Genomic DNA, 19,574 nt, shown 5'->3' with positions numbered 1-19,574 from the left:
AGTGTGCCATTTGGGACAGGACCATTGTGATTCATACTCTGATTCTTGATGTTTGTGTCTCTACATAACAAACCGGTTAATTTTAAGTGTCAGTGTTTCAAAATTCTTCAGAATAAGAAACTGCTATGAGAGAGCTGGATCTCATACTGTACTATCACTTTATTGTCAGAGAAAGATGCTTCTGATAAGTGTTCAAACATTAAATTAATACATACGTTTTCTAGATGATGATTTTTAGACTTTATTAACAGTGCTAACCACCATCAAAGAATTGCTCTATTGTCTTTTCTCTGCTATAAACAACATGTCTTAACAACACAAAGTTAAAGCAGTCAAAAAACTAAATAAGGGAAGAGTCAAGAGTCAAGTCCAACTAAAACAAACACTGATCACTAAGTATGACAATTACTCTACAAGTAAGATGTAAAATGCAATTTTAGGTTTCAGACAGAGATGGTGAGAGAGGGCTTTTAATTCTGCTTCAGTGTTACTTTTAAACACTCTGTAAGATTGGGACAATATATACATCCAGCAGTGTTTATTTAACTCTGGGGATTTTGCTGCACGAGGGCTTCCTGGGGGCTAAGTAAGTGCTGCCCATGCAAGGGCCATCGTAGGCTTGATTGTAGGTCTGGGCCAGTTATGTGCCACAAGTAGGTCCACAAGTTAACAACGAATGCTAAAACACCTGTTGGAAAGCATCTTTTAACGCGATTTTTGTGTGAGCATACCAGTGAACACCCCTGTTTCACGTCTTTGTAAACGAACATTTAATGCATTTTAGGAAGGATTGTTCCAGTGCACCATTAAACCCAACACAAACACCCAAAAATTCTCTGGGCAGCCGCATATGTCGACATTTCAGTCAAAAACGTTCTATTTCATCTTAAACAATCTGAAAACAGGGCTTTAAGTGTAAAATACCGAACTTGTACTTTAAATTACACATTAAATTAATTACAAAGTTGTTAAAGGAACAGTATGTGGCTAAAACTGGTACAGCAATCACACAACTGGTGGGCAATACACAACATGACAACATCAGCCTTAACATGCGCTGATTTAGTTGACTGTAGAATATTCAGTAGGGAGCAAATTTTACGAAAGGACGTATTGCACAGGTAGCAACCTATGTCTGTATCACGCTTAAATTCACTGAGCTCCTGAAAACAACCAAGCTGTCTGCATGCTTAGGTAATTGATTTTATACACATGAATTCAATGATTTGGAGGGGTATCCCAAAACTGGTGTGAGGTTTTTAAATGGCAATTTTCTATTCACTTGTTTGTGTTTCTATGGCGGCACATCAAATTTATCAAGCCATCGAACAGTCAGCAGCATCTTTCTCATTTAACACATTTAGTGTTGAATAAGTTACTTGAACAAGTTTAACATATTAAACAATTATTTATTCAGTGTTGTTATCATTTTATGAAAAATAATATAACATGGCCTCTTACGCACTAAAAAAACAACTAAAGTATGCACAATCACATTTAAAACTATTATAAACATTAACTAATAAGCAGTTTATATATTCTGTACTGTAAATGCTTTTTGTAAGATAAACCAAACAGCAGAATAAAAAATTTGCCACATCAGCATACTTTTATCAACTTTAAAGTTTGTTTTAACAATTATTGTATTGTTTACTGGCAGTGTGTATGAAGAATTCAGCTTTCCCAGATAACAGAGAAAACATCTTAAGAACGTTCCTTGAACGTTTCCAATGTTCCCAAAACGTTCTGCCAACATACAAAGTATCCAGTTGTTTTAACGTTTAAAGAATGTTTCTTGGTTGTCTGAACTTTAGGGAAATTATTTTGAGCTAAAACTTCATATACGCACTCTGGGGACACTAAAGACTTATTTTACATCTTTTAAAAAAATCTCATAACATTAAAGGCGCTCTAAGCGAATTGAAGCGTTTTAGACAAAAAACATTTTTTGTTACATACCGGAAACATCTCCTCACTATCTGCTTGCTGCCTGTCCGCTGATCAAACTGTAAAAAAACGCGATCTCTGTAGACAGCCCAGGCTTCACAAACGGCAATATCAACAAGTAGCCAAACCTAGCATCACAAAAAAAAGCAAAGTATTCCAGCCAATAAACGACAAAAAGGACTTGGGGGTGGGGGTTGGGCGCGTTCATGAAAGCACGGAAGGGAGGGGGAGGAGTGAGCTACGCTCCGTCTGTTTGAAAACAGTTTTGAAAGTCAACAATAACTAACGTCTCGCAGATTCGCTTAGAGAGTCTTTAAAACATGATATTGTCATAAAATTATTTCTTGATCGTGTAAATGTTAGAGAAATGTTTTTATTTTCAAATGTTAAAACATTGAAGAAACTGGACACTTTGAATACTGGCATAACGTTTTTGGGAACATTGGGAACTTTCAAGGACCGTTCTGTTAGCTGGGCTGAAAAGTACTTCGATATTTCCACATTGAGAGCAGACGTAAGGTTTTTTAAGGAACCTGATTGAGTATATATATCTTGTCAAACACTGAGAGAATTTGTAAGGTCTTTCACATGAGTTCTCTGGTGCTTTAGTAAGGTAGCCCGTTGCCTAAAACCCCTCCCACAAACATTACAGTCATAAGGTTTATCTTCCGTGTGAATTCTCTGATGAACTCTTAAAAGAGATCGATTAGAAAACGTTTTATCACAATGGGGGCAGATGTAAGGTTTCTCTCCAGTGTGAACTCTCTCGTGAGTTTTTAAAGTACTTTGATTAGTGAAGCTCTTTCCACATTGAGAGCAGACGTAAGGTTTTTCTCCAGTGTGAACTCTCTGATGCGCTTTAAATGTACTTAGACCAGTGAAGCTCCTACCACAGATCGAGCAGACGTAAGGCTTATCACCAGTATGAATTCTCTCATGGATTTTTAAGTTACCCGACTCAGTAAATGTCTTCTCACAATGAGAGCATTTGTAAGGTCTTTCACCTGTATGAGTTCTCCGGTGATTTAGTAAGGTACCCTGTTGACTGAAACTCTTCCCACAAACATTACAGTGATAAGGTTTCTCTCCAGTGTGAACTCTCTGATGAATACCAAAATGAGATGGACTAGAGAAGCTCTTACCACAATGAGAGCACAGGTAAGGTTTGTCTCCTGTGTGAAGTCTCTCATGGACTGTAAGATTAGATTTCTGCCGAAAACGTTTATCACAGTGTGAACATTGATGGGGTCTGTCCCCAAAGTTTGTTGTTTGGTGTGACATTTCACAATCTAAATCCTTAAATGTTTTCCCATATACACTGCACTGAAACTGTTTCTCGTTACTGTGCACAAGCATGTGCGTCTTACAACTTGATGATTCTTTAAATCTCTTCTCACAGTGAGGACACTCGTATGTTTTTTTCTCCTGTGTGAATTCTCTTATGAGCATCAAGAGTTTGTTTTCTGCGGAAATATTTGCCACATTCACCGCAGTGGAAAGGCTTTTCACCAGTGTGTGTCCTCATGTGAATGTTCAGACCAGATAAAGAGACACAAACAATCCCACACTGCTGACAGTGAAACTTCTTCTTCTCTCTGTGCTCTTCTGAATGAAGTTTCTTGTCTTGTAAGGTTGTAAAGCTGATCTCAGATCTCCTGCAGGTGAGGAGATTCTGTTCTGTTTGTGCTGTCAGTCTCTCTTTTGATACTGAAGATGTTTCTCCATCACAACATGGATAACCCTTCTCATCTGAAAGAAACATAATAAAATCTTTGTAAATTAAGGCAAACATCCTTCTCTCATAAACATCTGACATGAGCTGTACAATGCATAAGAGGAGCAGAAGCAGTTTTGATCGCTATGCATGGTGAAACTACAGCTAGGGGCTTGTTAAGTTAAGCCAATAAGGAATATTGGTTACAGGTCCAAGCCAAGTGTACGTTATAGGGATGTCAATTTATGCAATTTCCCATTTTCGATGATCGTTCAAATAAACGATTAATAAATCGAATAATCGTAAACAGTGTTACTATGCAGTTGCATATGGCCAATGACATGAAAGTGAAAATGACAGCTTTCTCACGCGAATTAAAATATTTTTTGTCTAATTATCCTGCTAGTGAGATTGTAAAATGAGTCAATGTAGTTGGTGTTTTGATAAAATCATCAATTTAAACTTATCTCATAATGAAATATAATGACTAAAAGAAACAGTGTATAACTTCGCCTCACATGGGTACTCTGCAAAATGTCAAAATAAAAGTTTTATTATCATCAACTGTTATTTTTCTAGTTGTTGAACTTACTTTCCAAATCGTTGATACACTGTTAGTCACTGGTGTCAAAAGTACTCACATTCATTACTCAGGTAGAAGTATAGATATTACTAGGGTTTAAAAATACTTCTGTAAAAGTTAAAGTATTAACGTGGCTAAGTGTGCAGGCTTCCCTGAAGAGAGTCTTTGATTTCTGTAGGCTAACCGTATTAGCATTTTCTGTATCGGACCCTATCATATCCACTGCGGATGCCATTTCGTTGGGTTGGCGCCCGCCTCGTCTTTCATGACATTTAAAAAGCCCAGGTGTGTGCTTGAGCATTAGCATGATCTTCTTGTTATTTTCCTATGGCATTTGAGAGGAGTTGGACCCAGATGCAGTACATGAAGTCAGATTAACAAGCCCATAGCATATGCTTGTATTTAAGGAAGAGGAATACTATCACATCAGGATGGTGCTCATTCTGTCATGTACTACTGCACTAAGCCCAGACAAGTTGATTTGACTTAAATGGGTCACAGCATGAAAATCTTAATTTTTCCATGTTTATGTGCTATAATTGGATTCTAAGTGCTTCTGTCATCCAAGAAAATGTGAAAAACATCAACTCAGTAACTTGTAACTGTTTTTGTAAACCATTCTCTGCAAGCATCTGAAAACTTAGGTCATTCAGATTTCGCCTGTTTTGTGACATAGGTAGCAAGTCTAATTACAATAATACCACCCTTAATATGCACTATACAATCACAACACTGCCATTTAGTGCAAAGAAAAAGAGAAAAATAGCACGACTGAGTTAAAATTTCAGCAAATCGCCATTATGGTGATCAGTGTTTGCATTTCATCAGCCAATTTGCATTTTAAAGGACACACACAAAACCTATATGTTTTTCCTCACATCTGTGACAATTTTAATATGTTATTTATGGTATATTGAGCTAAAACTCTCTAGGGACACCAAACACTCATTATACATGTTTAAAAAAAATTCATAATATGACTCCTAGAAATTCACATTGGTGTTCATGTGGTTCATATGGGTACCAGGAGCAGTATGGCTGGGTATTGGCAAGGGCCTCGCGATACATATCATGATACATGGACCATGATATGGTGTATAACGATACTATACAATACATTGCATGTTGCAATACATAGCAATACTTTTCTTTCTTTTTTTAAATAAAAAAATTTACAAATAAAATAGAGCTGACTTTTTAAAAACTTTTTTTAAAGCCAAAGTGCTTCCACGCGTTGACTTTGAAAGCTGCAGGTGTTTTTGAGACATTGGCCGAATGGCCGTATATAACAGACAACTGGACAGCAATAACTACAGCAGGAGAGGAGGACGTTTGATGCACACATAGGGATTTGATGGATTTTTAAAAATACTGATAATAGAGGTTGAAATATCGATACACTATCGTGGAAAAATATCACGATAAGTTAACTTTATCGATAGTTTTGCACAACCCTAACCAACAGGGTGTTAAAGTAAAGTCATGGTTTTCTCTATTCAGAATAAATGGTTATAGTTAATGGTACGTTATCATGAGCATCCTACAATTTTCAGTTAGCCAATTAACAAACTATTTGCAACAAACTAATAACCGCAAATAAGTTATAAAGATTTAAATAATTTATAATTTATATTGCACTACAGAGTAAATTCTGTTTTTATGTCTTGATTCCGTAATCCATCCATGTTTTCTGCATCATGGAAATCATAGGGCCCTAAAACACTTGATGAGAGACATTAAAGTATTGTTAGCCATGACTCTTAATAGAATATAAAGAAGGACACATACCTGAAAGAATACAATCATCATGATTGTTTTCATCTTCATCAATGTAATTTTTCTCCTCTGTAGGTTCAGTTTTGATCCCCATTTGGCTCCCACTGTCCATCGGTTTGACTGAACACATGTTGAGTTTGGTCTGCAGGATCTGCTGCTGTTCTCCAGCGTTACAGACAGAATCCAGAGACTCTGTGGAGGTTTGATCAGTAGATTCATCATCCTGTAAGTCCTGATTACTGTCACACACTGTAGTGTCCTGAGCGTCTGTGTGCTTTGACTCAGTATAACAGAGTAAAGTCAGACTGAGCTCGGAGTCCTGTGTGGAAGATTCACAACAAACACACACAGAGTAAGATTAGAAATGATTTGATGTTGTCTGATTCAGGTAAAGGATGTTTAAGCTGTACAAACCTCTCTCTTCAGTCCTTCATCTCCTCTTAACCTCAGCTTTGTCTCCAGTAACGCCACCTCTTTCTTCAGCTGAGAGATTTCTGTGATGAAATCATCAATATCCAGCATGGACAGATCAGTTCCTACTGATTTACAGCACATCACATCCATCATCAACACTAAAATACACAGAGACAAGACTCTGTTTACACTCAATAAAACACTTAACAGAGATAAACACTGAGGATACACAAATACATCACACACGAGCTCTTTCTTTCTTTCTTTAGTGAGTTTATATGCGGACTAAAGAGCAGCAGAGCGCCTCCTGCTGTACTGGAGAGAGAAGTGCGGATGATCTGCATCTCTAGTTTAGTTTTTAGATAGTTTGTATTAATCATACATAATGAGACATTAATAAAACATATTTAATAGAAAGTTATAATTGTAAAAAAAATAAATGTGGGCAAGCAGATGTGTTTCTTCAAACAAAATCAAATTGAATGTATCTGTGTGTACATGTAAACAGTCCTTTAAAAATAATACTAAGAATGAGAACAAGTGTCATCCAATTATTATTTTTTTTTAGATTTGTTTTATTGTATTCTGATAAAATTACAACATAATATTGGAACGTGTTATGGTGATGAGATTATCAGCAGAACACAATTAGGTTAATTATCATTTTTTTATGATATCAAATTATACATTTTATCAAAACCTTTACTGCCATAATATACTAGTCAACATTTGAAGTGGATCAAAAAGGTTTATCAAAGTTGTCCTAAGACAAGAATGGGTATTAGGGATTGGTTTTATGTAAACTTTTATTAAAGGTTTTGATCCACTTCGAATGTTGACTAGTGTATTTTGAGTGGTTTCGATTGACTCACTCAATATAAATAAAAGTAAAGAACAATAAAAATAAGAATAAAAGTGAATTATAAAATGAATGAATGAATATATAATAAAAATTAGTAAGAGGTAGTAAGTAAATATGTATAATTGAATTAAAAGTAAATAAAACACAGATTTATGTTTTTACTCGGATCTTTTAGATGTGTAATAAGAAGTTTTCTGGCAGAGAATGAGAAGTGTATTGACCAATATTTACTGAAGTCAAAAAGATGTGTAATTTTCTCTCTACAACCCTAAGTTTTGTCTGGTGTTGGCAAATATGAGTTATGCACCGACGTATTGGCCGTCGATATTTATCGGATGATTTTTGATACATTTGAAACCATCTGCATATCGGCAATAGCATGAGAAAGGCCGATACCGATAGTTTATTAATTAACCGCTTAAAGGCAATGAGTTGCATGTCTGTTGTTCAATTAAAATGATTTAATGTTCTGGTGTGCACTATACTTAACACCGACAGAATACCTTTGTTGAGCTGGCTCAAATGTCTCGGGCAATAAAAGAAACAAACTGCACTTTAGTGGGGGAAAAGAAGTCCAACTTTTTTTGAAGTAGCAATATTTATATGGTCAGTTGAATGTTAATTAGATACAATCCATGTTCAGTAAAAATTATTTAATGCAGAAATAAACTAGCTAATAGACCAAATGTATAGTATAATATCGATATCGGCATCAGCCATCAGTTTAAATCGGTATCGGACCCAAAAAATCCTAACGCTGCATCCCTAGCAAATATGTTTAGGCAGATTATGCTTACATAAAAGAAGAAAAAATTAAGATCAGAAATCACTGCCTCCAAACTCCAATCCACATAAAAACTCTTGATAAAAACTCTGTGACGTTGACCTCTACTGGCAGAAAGCACTCTGGGTTTGACTGACATACAGATTGAAACACTATGATAATTTCAGTGTAGTTTGTTCTTCAGTATGTTTGTTCTGATGTTTCTGAAGATTTCCAGAATCACTGAATCTCTTTCCACAGTGAGAGCAGACGTAAGGTTTCTCTCCTGTGTGAACTCTCTGATGGTTTCTCAGGACATCTGGTCGAGCAAACGTCTTCTCACACTGAGAACATTTGTAAAGTTTTTCTCTAGTATGAGTTCTCAGGTGTCTCACTAATGTGCCACGTTTACTGAAACTCTTCCCACAGACATTACAGTGATGAGGTTTCTCTCCAGTGTGAACTCTCTTATGAAATGAAAAAGTACTTGGATCAGAGAAGCTCTCACCACAGTAAAAGCAGAAGTAAGGTTTCTCTCCAGTGTGAATTCTCTTGTGGTATACCAGCTGATATTTATGAGAAAAATGTTTATCACAGTGTGAACATTGGTAGGATTTCTCCCCAGTGTGCATTTTTTCATGTGATTTTAAAGAGCCTGAATCCCTAAATGTTTTTCCACATTCACTGCACTGATACGGTTTCTCTTTGGTATGTGAACGCACATGTTTCGTTAAATGATGTTTCCGGTTGAATCTCATCTCACAGTGAGGACACTCGTATGGTTTTTCTCCTGTATGAATTCTCTTATGAGAATCAAGACTGTGTTTGGTGGTGAAGTAATGGCCACATTCAGTGCAGTAGAAAGGCTTTTCAGCATTGTGTGTCCTCATGTGACGTTTCAGATGAGATAAGGAGCCAAAATCACTGCCACACTGCTGACAGTGAAACTGCCTCTTCTTCTTCTTCTTCTTCAGCTCATCTCTCTTCACATCTGAAAGAAACATTATCAAATTTTTTACATTATAGTTTTATGAAGACAAAAGGGCCATTCTATGCTAAATCAACCAGACGATCTCTGGATCAAATTTTTGATTTTGACTCTTTTTCTGGAGAAAGTAATATTAAAATGATGATGAAAGGCAAAATATTAAATGCCGCCAAATGGATATTTACTGAGTAATTCCCTAATTTGTAAACAGCCATCGAAAATGGGTACAATTTTAGAATTGACACTTTTCTGGCATTATACTGTACAATACAGGGCCTCAAAATGTATATACCAAAAGACATTAAGAAGAAGATTTGAAAAGGATATTAAGATTTCTTAAATACCTCTTAAAGTGACTCTACACTTTTTTTTTAAAAATATGCTCATTTGCAAGCTCCCCTAGCTTAAACGTTTGATTTTTACCGTTTTGGAATCCATTCAGCTGATCTCCGGGTCTGGCGGTACCACTTTTAGCATAACTTAACATAATCCCCTGAATCTGATTAGACTATTAGCATCGCGCTCATAAATAACCAAAGAGTTTTGATATTTTTCCTATTTATAATTTGACTCTTCTGTAGTTATATTGTGTACTAAGGCCGACAGAAAATTTAAAGTTGTGATTTTCTAGGCCGATATGGCTAGGAACTACACTCTCAATTCTGGCGTAATAATCAAGGACTTTGCTGCTGTAACATGGCAGTAGGAGCCGCAATGATATCACACAGCGCCTGAAAAGTCCCATGCTATTGAAAGTTACCAAGGGGACTATTTTCGGCTGCTGCGTAATATCAACTCTTTGGTTATTATGGAACGCGATGCTAATAGTCTAATCTGATTACGCTAGGCTATGCTAAAAATGCTATTCCAAAATGGTAAAAATCCAAATTTTAAGTCTCAGGGAAGCTGGAAAACAAACCAAAAAGTACTTTTTCTCAGATTTAAACTGTCACCATTTGCATGTAATGCAACAAATATTGTTGAAATCAACATATTCTAGTAATAGACCTACCAATTTCTGTGTAAAATAAAATATTGATGCTGCCATTATTTTAAAGTGATCTTTCACCCCCTGAAAGTTGGCTCCAAATTATCATTTTGACCATCCTTTACAAATCAGTTAATTACTTAATTATTACAGTTAAGTAAATATTTATTTATTGCATTTAGTATTTTGGCTTTCTTTATCATTTTTGTATTACTTTCTTCAGTAAAAGAATCATCAAAATAAAAAAATTCAAACCAAGGATATTTTACAAATTTTGTTGATTTGACAAGAAATGGCCCAAACATGAATTCCGGTGTATCCGTATAAATTAAGGAAACACTGAGTGCGTTTACATGCAGATAATATGTGGATAAATATCATAAATCTACTTATTAGAAAACAGTTTTCATGCGTTAACATGCAAATCAATAAACTGGCTATGCAGACAACTACGTTTACATGGGACTTATCTGTCTTAAACTATACTGTTATATCACTTCTCGTGTCTGCAGAACCTGTAAATGTAACATGAGCTTTTATTTTCGCAGTTTCTCTGCCGACTGCTTCAGTCGAGCGAAGACTTTTATGCGTAACTTTGCGCTTACTGCAAAGTAAAAAAGTACCTGTGCCGATCTGTTTTTGCTTACGCCATTTATGGGCTTTCCCCCATAAAAGAAAAACATTTTACGTGTTTACATGACCCCACGTGTTATCATGTTATTAAGCATAATCGGCATAAGAGTTATTCCGAAACTATAATAGACATGAAAATGCAATTAAGATGAAAACATTCAAATATTTAAAAACCGACATATTATGAAAATCTGACTCTTTTCATGTTTAGTGCTATAATTTGGTGCCCAGTGCTTCTATCAACCTAGAAAATGTGAAAAAAGATCAACCCAGTAACTTAATTTTCGGATTTTCTACAAGCATGTGGAAAAAATAAGTAATTGAATTTTGGCTCCCCTTGTGATGTCAGACGGTGATCCTCTTATTATAATAATAACGCCCCCTTAATCTGCACCATCCAACCACAGCACTGCCATTTAGTCTAGAGATAAACTCATTTGCATTTTAAAGGACACACCCAAAGAATGGCACATAAAAAGTGACAATTTTAACATGCTTTAATAAATTATCTGTGGGGTATTTTGAGCTAAAACTTCACATACGCACTCTGGGGACACCAAAGACTTAAATTTATATCTTGTCCTCTTTAACCTATTACCCTTAACAGAAAACAAAGAAAAAACAAACCTGAAGGAATAAAATCATCATCGCCATCATCACGACTGTCCTCTTCCTTAGTGTGATCATCTTCTTCTGTGGTTTCTCTTCTCATCTTCATCATGAGGTTCTTGCAGTCGATAAGTTTGACTGAACACATGTTGAGTTTGGTCTGCAGGATCTGCTGCTGTTCTCCAGCGTTACAGACAGAATCCAGAGACTCTGTGGAGGTTTGATCAGTAGATTCATCATCCTGTAAGACCTGATCAGTTCCTGATTTACAGCACATCACACATCCATCTCATCATCAACACTTAAATACACAGAGACAAGACTCTGTTTACACTAAATAAAACACTCAAGAGAGAAAAACACTGAGGATACACAGCGAGCTCTTTCTTTCTTTCTTTAGCGGGTTTATCGGCGGACTAAAGAGCTGCAGAGCGCCTCCTGCTGTACTGGAGAGAGAAGACACTCAACACTTCATAAACCTCTCATTCATTACACAAGTAATATATTTCACTTGACAAATCTCACATGAGAAAACACAGTCATGAAAAGGTTTTTCAACTGCACTGAATGTGGCAAATACTTCAGCACCAAAATAACTCTTTATGTTCATACAAGAATTTAAACAGGAGAAAAAAATATGAGTGTCCTCACTGTGACAAGAGAGACAGACAAAAAGGCTATCTGAAGATACACATAAGTTTACACACCAATGGGAGACCACACCAGCGCAGCCAATGTGAAAAAACCTCTACACTGTCAAGCATTTCAAAATCACACCAAAAACTCCATCAATGTTCACACTGTGATAAACGTTTCAGTCATTAATCTCACCTGGTTTACCACGAGAAAATTCACACGGGAGAGAAACCCCACGTCTGCCCTCACTGTGGAAAGAACTTTTCTGACCCAAGTACTTTTACAGTTCATCAGAGGACTCACAATAGAAAGAAATCATAGTGTTGTGAAGTCTTTATACAGCAATTGTGTATATTCGTGTATATTGCAAATGTTTCAATGTAATAACACGCTAGAAAAAAACAAAAGCATTTTCACAATTGTTCTTTGTTTCAAAGCAGCTATAGACGAAATTGAAATAAAGAATTATTGTATTATTAAATGATAGTCTAACCATTGACTTCCATAGTAGGAAAACAAATATTATGGAAGTATTGTTGTATGATGTTATGGTATAATGATATGATAAATGATGGTATGCACACAGTTAACTATACCTATTTAATTCCATTGTATTTGTTTTTCTACTATGGAAGTGAATTGTTACAATCAATTGTGTGCTTTTTGTTTTTAAATATCTTATTTTGTGTTTATCAGAAAAAAGAAATTCATACAGGCTTAGAACAACATGAGGATTACAAAATGATGACATCATTTTTATTTTGGGGTAATGTAATATGGTGTCAAACCCTGACAAAAGGCAGTTTTACATTAAGCAAACATCACTCAGTGGTGGTAGACACATCCTCTCTTAGGCATGAACCAATCACCCACTTTATGCAAATTAAGGACAGCCCTGTGTTTACAGCAACCAATTCCTAAATGCTTTGTTCTCTCTGAATACTTAAGGAAAAGTTTGTAAATGGTTCAGGATGATTTTCTATACATAGAAATTCACCCCATGATGCTGTATCTTTGACACAGCGCCATGTATGTCATTTTATTTTAAGGAATCTGTAACCAGATCTTAATCGTTTTAGCAGGTATGCAATGGTTTTACATTTGATTGTTTCATATTAGAATTGGATAATAAATTGGCTTCTCAATTATGTTTTTCCTACCAGGTTAATAAATTGTTATATTTGATTTTATTCTGTGTTGCTATGTTGACACTGCAAGTAATAACGATGTATCTGTAGTTAACGTAAGGACTGAAATCAGGCTAGGATCAGTCAAAATCCCAGTTAGACGGTACCGAATGATTATATAAAACCATTATCATTATGCCGATTAGTTTCCGCCATGGGCCAATGGATGGATAGGTTAATTTTCCACCTACAGTAAACTATACCTTAAAGAAATGTATTTAGTTTCTGTTGATAAGTTTAAGACCACTCTGCACCCTCTCATAACAGAGATGGCATAAGTTATCTAAGTTGTTGTGAAGCTTCATGACCCTATTTTGCCATCACTAATTAACATCACTTTAGTTCATGCATATTTACATAATTATTATACACAGTTTACACACATTTATGATGTAAACAAAACTTTTATTCTGCTATGGATTAATCGTGATTAATCATTATGCATCCCTAATTCCATCTGATATCCTAACTGAGCTATTAAAGTAATATAATGTGTAATAGGTTGTATAAAATCAAAACAATTTAATGCTTCCAACATTTCAAAATTGAGCTAAATTGTATTAAATGCTTAAAAAGAAAACAAAACTATTATCCATGTAATAAATTCAAAATGAGCCTTATTTCATTACAAATATGTCAAGATTTTTTAAATCCTTATTGCCACTATAAGCTCAAGACAAACCTTTAATCTTACCGCTAATATGCGTGCAAATATCTTTGCATCATGGGCCGCCAGTTTTCTAAAATGAATAAATTCTTACTGGATAAGATTGGATTCTTAATAGCCTCTCTAAATACAGCTAACAAAACTGTGATCATTCGTTTTGAAAATAAATACTGATAAAATCAACTGATTAAACTGATTAATCTTTAAGTTTCATTACTTAATTTAAAGAGATCTTTTGGGTGCACTTTTCATAGAATTGTACAAATTGATTTTCAATAACTCGTACACTATGCATTTGACGTCACTTGTCCTCATCTGGAAACTGTTAAAGGGGTCATCTTATGAGCTTTTTTAATAAGTAAATGACTGTATTTGAAGTATGTGAAGTTTTAGCTTAAACTCCACAGATAATTTATTATAGCATATGTTAAAATTCCCACTTTGTAGGTATGAGCAAAAATGTGTGTCCTTTAAAATGCAAATGAACTGATGTCACAAAAGAGGCGAAATCTGAACAAACTAATTTTTCACATGCTTGCAGATAATGGTTTACCAAAAGAAAGTTACTGGGTGGTTCTTTTTTTTACATTTTCTAGGTTGATAGAAGCACTGAGGACCCAAACTTAAAGGTCCCGTTCTTCCTGAACCCATTTTTCAAACTTTAGTCAGTGTGCAATGTTGCTGTAAAAGCATAAGTAACACCTGCAATATACTAAAGCTCAAAGTTCACTGCCTGGTGATATATATTTTCTTTAATATAAGTCCCCTTTCAAAGCCTACAGCGAATGCCGGTTTGGACTACAGCCCTCTACTTCCTGATTATCATTTTTCAGGTATTACTTATGCTCTAACTGCAACATTACACACTAACTAAAGTTTGAAAAACGGGATCAGGAAGAACGTGACCTTTAAATGTGTTAATTCAACATGATTTTTCTTTTCAAATTCAAGCTTGAAAAAGTTAGCCAATGAGTACATTAAACAAATTTGTTTTTATTTAAAAATCTTGTTGGGTTTATGTGATTCAATCATGTTGTGTCTACATGAAGTATTGTTTTTTTTTTTAAGTAAACGTGATTCGGTCATGTTCTATCGACATGAAGTAATTGAGTAGAGCTTACATGTTCATTTCATGTTAAGAAAACATGGGCCAATCATGTGGAACCACTGTCCGTGATTGGATCAATGCCAATGAGCTTTTTTTGAGTGCATAACACACAACTACATCCACTTCATTTCACACAAAGTTGTTTGCATTTAAGTTCACTTGACTTAGTTTTACTTATAAACAACATAAACAAATACTTTTTTCCATTTAAAGCTATGTTAATTTAAGTGTTTGTTCTTCAGTATGTTTCTTCTTGTGAGTGTAAAAACTTCCTAAATAAGCGAATCTCTCTTCACAGATCGAGCACTGGTAAGGTTTCTCTCCAGTGTGAACTCTCTGATGGATTCTCAGGACATCTGGTCGAACAAATGTCTTCTCACACTGAGAGCATTTGTAAAGTTTTTCACCTGTATGAGTTATCTGGTGTGCCACTAAATGTTCACGTCGCTTAAAATTCTTCCCACAAACATTACAGTGATGAGGTTTCTCTCCAGTGTGAATTTTCTTATGAACTCTGAAATGAGAAGGATCAGAGAAGCTCTTTCCACAGTGAGGGCAGACGTAAGGTTTCTCTCCAGTGTGAATCCTCTCGTGACATATCAGATGAGATTTCTGAAAGAAACGTTTATCACAGTGTGAACATTGGTAGGATTTCTCCCCAGAGTGCGTTTTTTGATGTGATTTTAAAGAGCCTGAATCCCTAAATGTTTTTCCACATTCACTGCACTGATACGGTCTCTCATTGGTGTGTGAACGCAAGTGATTCTTCAGATGAGGTTTGTGGTTGAATCGCTTCTCACAGTGAGGACACTCGTATGGTTTTTCTCCTGTGTGAATTCTTTGATGAAGTACAAGATTTCCTTTGGTTTTGAAATATTTGTCACATTCACTGCAGGGGAAAGGTTTTTCATCACTGTGTGTCCTCATGTGAGCATTTATATTAGATGTTGTTGCAAAATAATTCTTCCCACACTGCTGACAGTGAAACGGCTTCTTCTTTGTCGTCATCTTCTCTCTGTTCTCTTCTGAATCAAGTTTTTTCTCCTGAGTTTGTGCTGTCAGTCTCTTCTTGGATGTCATTTCATCATCACAACATGAATCACTCTTCTCATCTAGTAACACAAGAGCATAAAAAATTTGACTCACGTACTGCAAATGTGAATATTGGAATACTTTTTGACAGTTTCATTTTGAACTGAAACATTATTACAGAAGCTGTTTGGATTAAAATGAGCCATTTCTTAAAAACAAATCTTGATTACAAATATATTTCAGCGGCACTTCAGGTCAATTTGTACACAAGCGACAAGACTCCTGTCAGGGAGTGTATTCTAGTGCTCATATGTCAGAGAAACAGCATACAAGTAGAGCTGGGGAAAAATAATCGCCTGCAATTCTTCGATTCTCATGCATGTCTCATCAGTAAAGCTGGTTCGGTAATTAGCAGTAAATCGCCATCTCCTGCTTTCAGATGGAGCGGCATTTACTAAACATAGCCGTATTTCACAGAAAGTTGGGCAAAATCGCTTTTATAATCGTGGAAAATTGACTCCGATATTGTATCTGATTTTGCCTAGCTTCTCTGTGAAATACGGCTATGTGTAGTAAATGCTGCTCCATCTGAAACCAGGTTATGGCGATTTATTAATTACTTATCACAGAACTGGCTTTACTGATGAGATACACACGAGAATCACAGGCGATTTTTTTTCGCCTAGCTTTACGTACAAGTAAAGTCCGGAATACACTGCAGGATTTTTGCCCACCTATAAGATGACTTTTTGCAAGATACCCATGTACGTGTGGGCCGAGCCTAAAACAGATTATAAGTTTAAACTGGACTCAAAATCCTGTCATTTCCGTGGGCACAGCTCTGCCGCAGGCGCTGGTGAAGATACATTTTTGCACAAAACAATTATACACCATGGGAAAAACCATGTGGAACACCCATAATCTACCCTTCTCTGACATGATACCTATAGCATCCTCCCTTACAACATGTGAACTGATGTGCATAACCAACACATCTTTATGTCTGCAAATTATATTGGGGTAATTATCTGGGCGATAATATCATGCATCACTAATTTTTAATATAACTTTGATTGTGTTTATCTGAAAAAAATGGTTGTATGTATCTTGAAAAATACTGAAGGAGAAAACATACCTGAAGAAATAAAACAATCTTCATCAGTGTGATCTTTCTCTGTGGTTTCTCTTCTCGTCTCCATCATGAGGTTCTTGCAGTCGATGAGTTTGACTGAACACATGTTGAGTTTGGTCTGCAGGATCTGCTGCTGTTCTCCAGCGTTACAGACAGAATCCAGAGACTCTGTGGAGGTTTGATCAGTAGATTCATCATCCTGTAAGTCCTGATTACTGTCACACACTGTAGTGTCCTGAGCGTCTGTGTGCTTTGACTCAGTATAACAGAGTAAAGTCAGACTGAGCTCGGAGTCCTGTGTGGAAGATTCACAACAAACACACACAGAGTAAGATTAGAAATGATTTGATGTTGTCTGATTCAGGTAAAGGATGTTTAAGCTGTACAAACCTCTCTCTTCAGTCCTTCATCTCCTCTTAACCTCAGCTTTGTCTCCAGTAACGCCACCTCTTTCTTCAGCTGAGAGATTTCTGTGATGAAATCATCAATATCCAGCATGGACAGATCAGTTCCTACTGATTTACAGCACATCACATCCATCATCAACACTAAAATACACAGAGACAAGACTCTGTTTACACTCAATAAAACACTCAAGAGAGAAAAACACTGAGGATACACAAACACATCACACGTGAGCTCTTTCTTCTTCTTCTTCTTCTTCTTCTTCTTCTTCTTAGGTGGTTGGCAAGCCAAGTTTTGGTGCATTACCGCCACCAACTGAACTGGAGTCACAGCTAACAATTTTGGTTTCCAGAACGTTCTGGGAATGTTATCACTTAGTTCCCAGAACAGATACTCTAACCCTCCCTGCTGGTTTCACAGGAAAATTTTCTTGACGTCAATATAAAGTTCCCTCTAGGTTTAGGGTACCTTCCCCTAACCTTTATATTGTGATATGCCTGAATGCATTAAACAAAAAAATAATGTGTTAAACAGTGTTTATTGTTTAGAAAACATGACCTGAAGCTTATTTTTAATAAAAAAAGACCTCAGCATCACATATTGTATTTAGATAACATTGTATTTTTTAAATATATAATGACTTCAAAGTGATATAGAGGACTTAAAACAGATAATTATTGACAGATAAGTAAACACTTTACAGATCTGCAGTTAGTCGCCAATCTGTTTTTAGATACAACAATATCAAAACCTTCTCCCTTAAATTCTCTTCATAAGACACTGATAAAACAGCATAGACCAGCATACTTCCCATGCTGGTTTGGTGCTGGCCCAGCTGGTGGTCACCATCACCAAAACACAACATATTCTGGTCCTGTTGGTATGACCAACATGGGATGCTGGTGCTGGTGTAGTGTTCTGAGTTTTGTGTTCCAGCAAACTTTGGTGTCTTTTGTTTTGAAAGAGATTTAATTTGAAGATGTTTGATTATTTTTGTAATTTCATACATTTTTCTTATCCATCCATCTTATTTTCATTCTTCATTTTTATATGGTACAAGAAAAAATTGTAGAATGAAAATAACACAAAACTCAGAACATTACACTCGTACAGCATGGGAATTATGCAGGTGGTGGTCACCAGCAAACCAGCACCAAAACACAATGCTGGTCTTGCTGGTATGCTTTTTTCAGCAGATGTGTCAAATCAATGGGAAATTATTAAAATGTATTTTTGTTAACACATATTTAAGTTAACGATATGAAGAAAGAGATAAAAGAATTCGCTAAAATAACCCAGCAGGCATTTCAACATTGATTCACCGTTGAATCAACGTCAAGGACAAAGTTGAATCAACGTTGAATTACCTTTTGATTTTGCACATTTATTCAATGTTGAACAATATATTACATTATTTCAATCAAATTTCAACTTTGATTTTTAAACATTTTATTAACCTTTTTCAACCGTTTACCATTCACCGTTGTTTCAATGTTGTAAAAACAACAGACCTTTTTTCAACCAAATTTCAATGTTGAAGGTCGGTCATAGGCCTGCTGGGAATGTAATCTCTAAGGTAAAAAGAAATGTCAAATAACATTTCATTTACTTGAACGAATCTTACAGCAGTTTTACCGCCATCTCCGTTTTAACATGAATCTAAAGCTAACATCATCATAGCCTACTCTTCATAGATGTTAAAATACCAGTGCGATGTTTGTGGTAACCGTGGTACAATAATTGACTATGGTCCTTTGAATTATTTTAAAATAATGCACACCTGCGGTGTAACGGCACTCCGCTTCGCATCGTGCCACATTACCACCTTGAGTGTGCATTATTTTCTTATAATTCAATAGCCTGTCATCAGTTACTCCTTACTTATTTGTTATATCTTACAAACCCTACAGGGAACGTTCTGGGAACGTTCCCTCCAGGTTATAAAATATAAACTAATATAACCTACACGGAACGTTCCCAGAACGTTTTTATTTGGCTCCCAAAAAATTAACCAGATGGGAACGTTAGGGGAACACTTTGTGTTTGCTAGAGAGTGACAATAAAAGGCTGCGTACAAATACCCGCACTTGCGGTCTTGGCCACTCAAGAGCGCTTGCACACGACAGAGTG

General features: G+C 35.9%; 1 protein-coding gene and 1 pseudogene across 1 annotated transcript; both read right to left on the bottom strand.

Annotated features, from left to right (window-relative positions):
• Positions 1-1,469: 1,469 nt before the first annotated feature.
• On the bottom strand, positions 1,470-7,583 carry LOC129445315 (uncharacterized; annotated as a pseudogene).
• Positions 7,584-8,068: 485 nt separating this feature from the next.
• On the bottom strand, positions 8,069-17,762 carry LOC129445205 (uncharacterized). The gene is made up of 6 exons (XM_073860051.1): positions 17,430-17,762; positions 17,043-17,334; positions 15,090-15,987; positions 12,109-12,161; positions 11,296-11,565; positions 8,069-9,050 (listed from the first exon to the last, which is right to left on the bottom strand). The coding sequence occupies exons 1-6, from the start codon at positions 17,745-17,747 to the stop codon at positions 8,233-8,235; spliced, it is 2,649 nt and encodes an 882-aa protein (XP_073716152.1). The 5' UTR covers positions 17,748-17,762; the 3' UTR covers positions 8,069-8,232.
• Positions 17,763-19,574: the final 1,812 nt, after the last annotated feature.

This window comes from Misgurnus anguillicaudatus, chromosome 3 (assembly GCF_027580225.2).
Source record: "Misgurnus anguillicaudatus chromosome 3, ASM2758022v2, whole genome shotgun sequence".
Taxonomy (NCBI): Eukaryota; Metazoa; Chordata; class Actinopteri; order Cypriniformes; family Cobitidae; genus Misgurnus; species Misgurnus anguillicaudatus.
The sequence above is the reverse complement of the archived record's forward strand: the minus strand, read 5'-3'. Positions and strand labels throughout refer to the sequence as shown.

Excerpts from the sequence above, each read along its gene's own strand:
- LOC129445205 (XM_073860051.1), bottom strand. The coding sequence starts at position 17,747 with ATGCACCAAAACTTGGCTTGCCAACCACCTAAGAAGAAGAAGAAGAAG. Across the intron at positions 17,335-17,429 it reads ATGAAGGACTGAAGAGAGAG|GACTCCGAGCTCAGTCTGAC; the intron begins GTTTGTACAGCT and ends TCTTCCACACAG. Across the intron at positions 11,566-12,108 it reads ATTTTCTCGTGGTAAACCAG|ATGGATGTGTGATGTGCTGT; the intron begins GTGAGATTAATG and ends GTTGATGATGAG.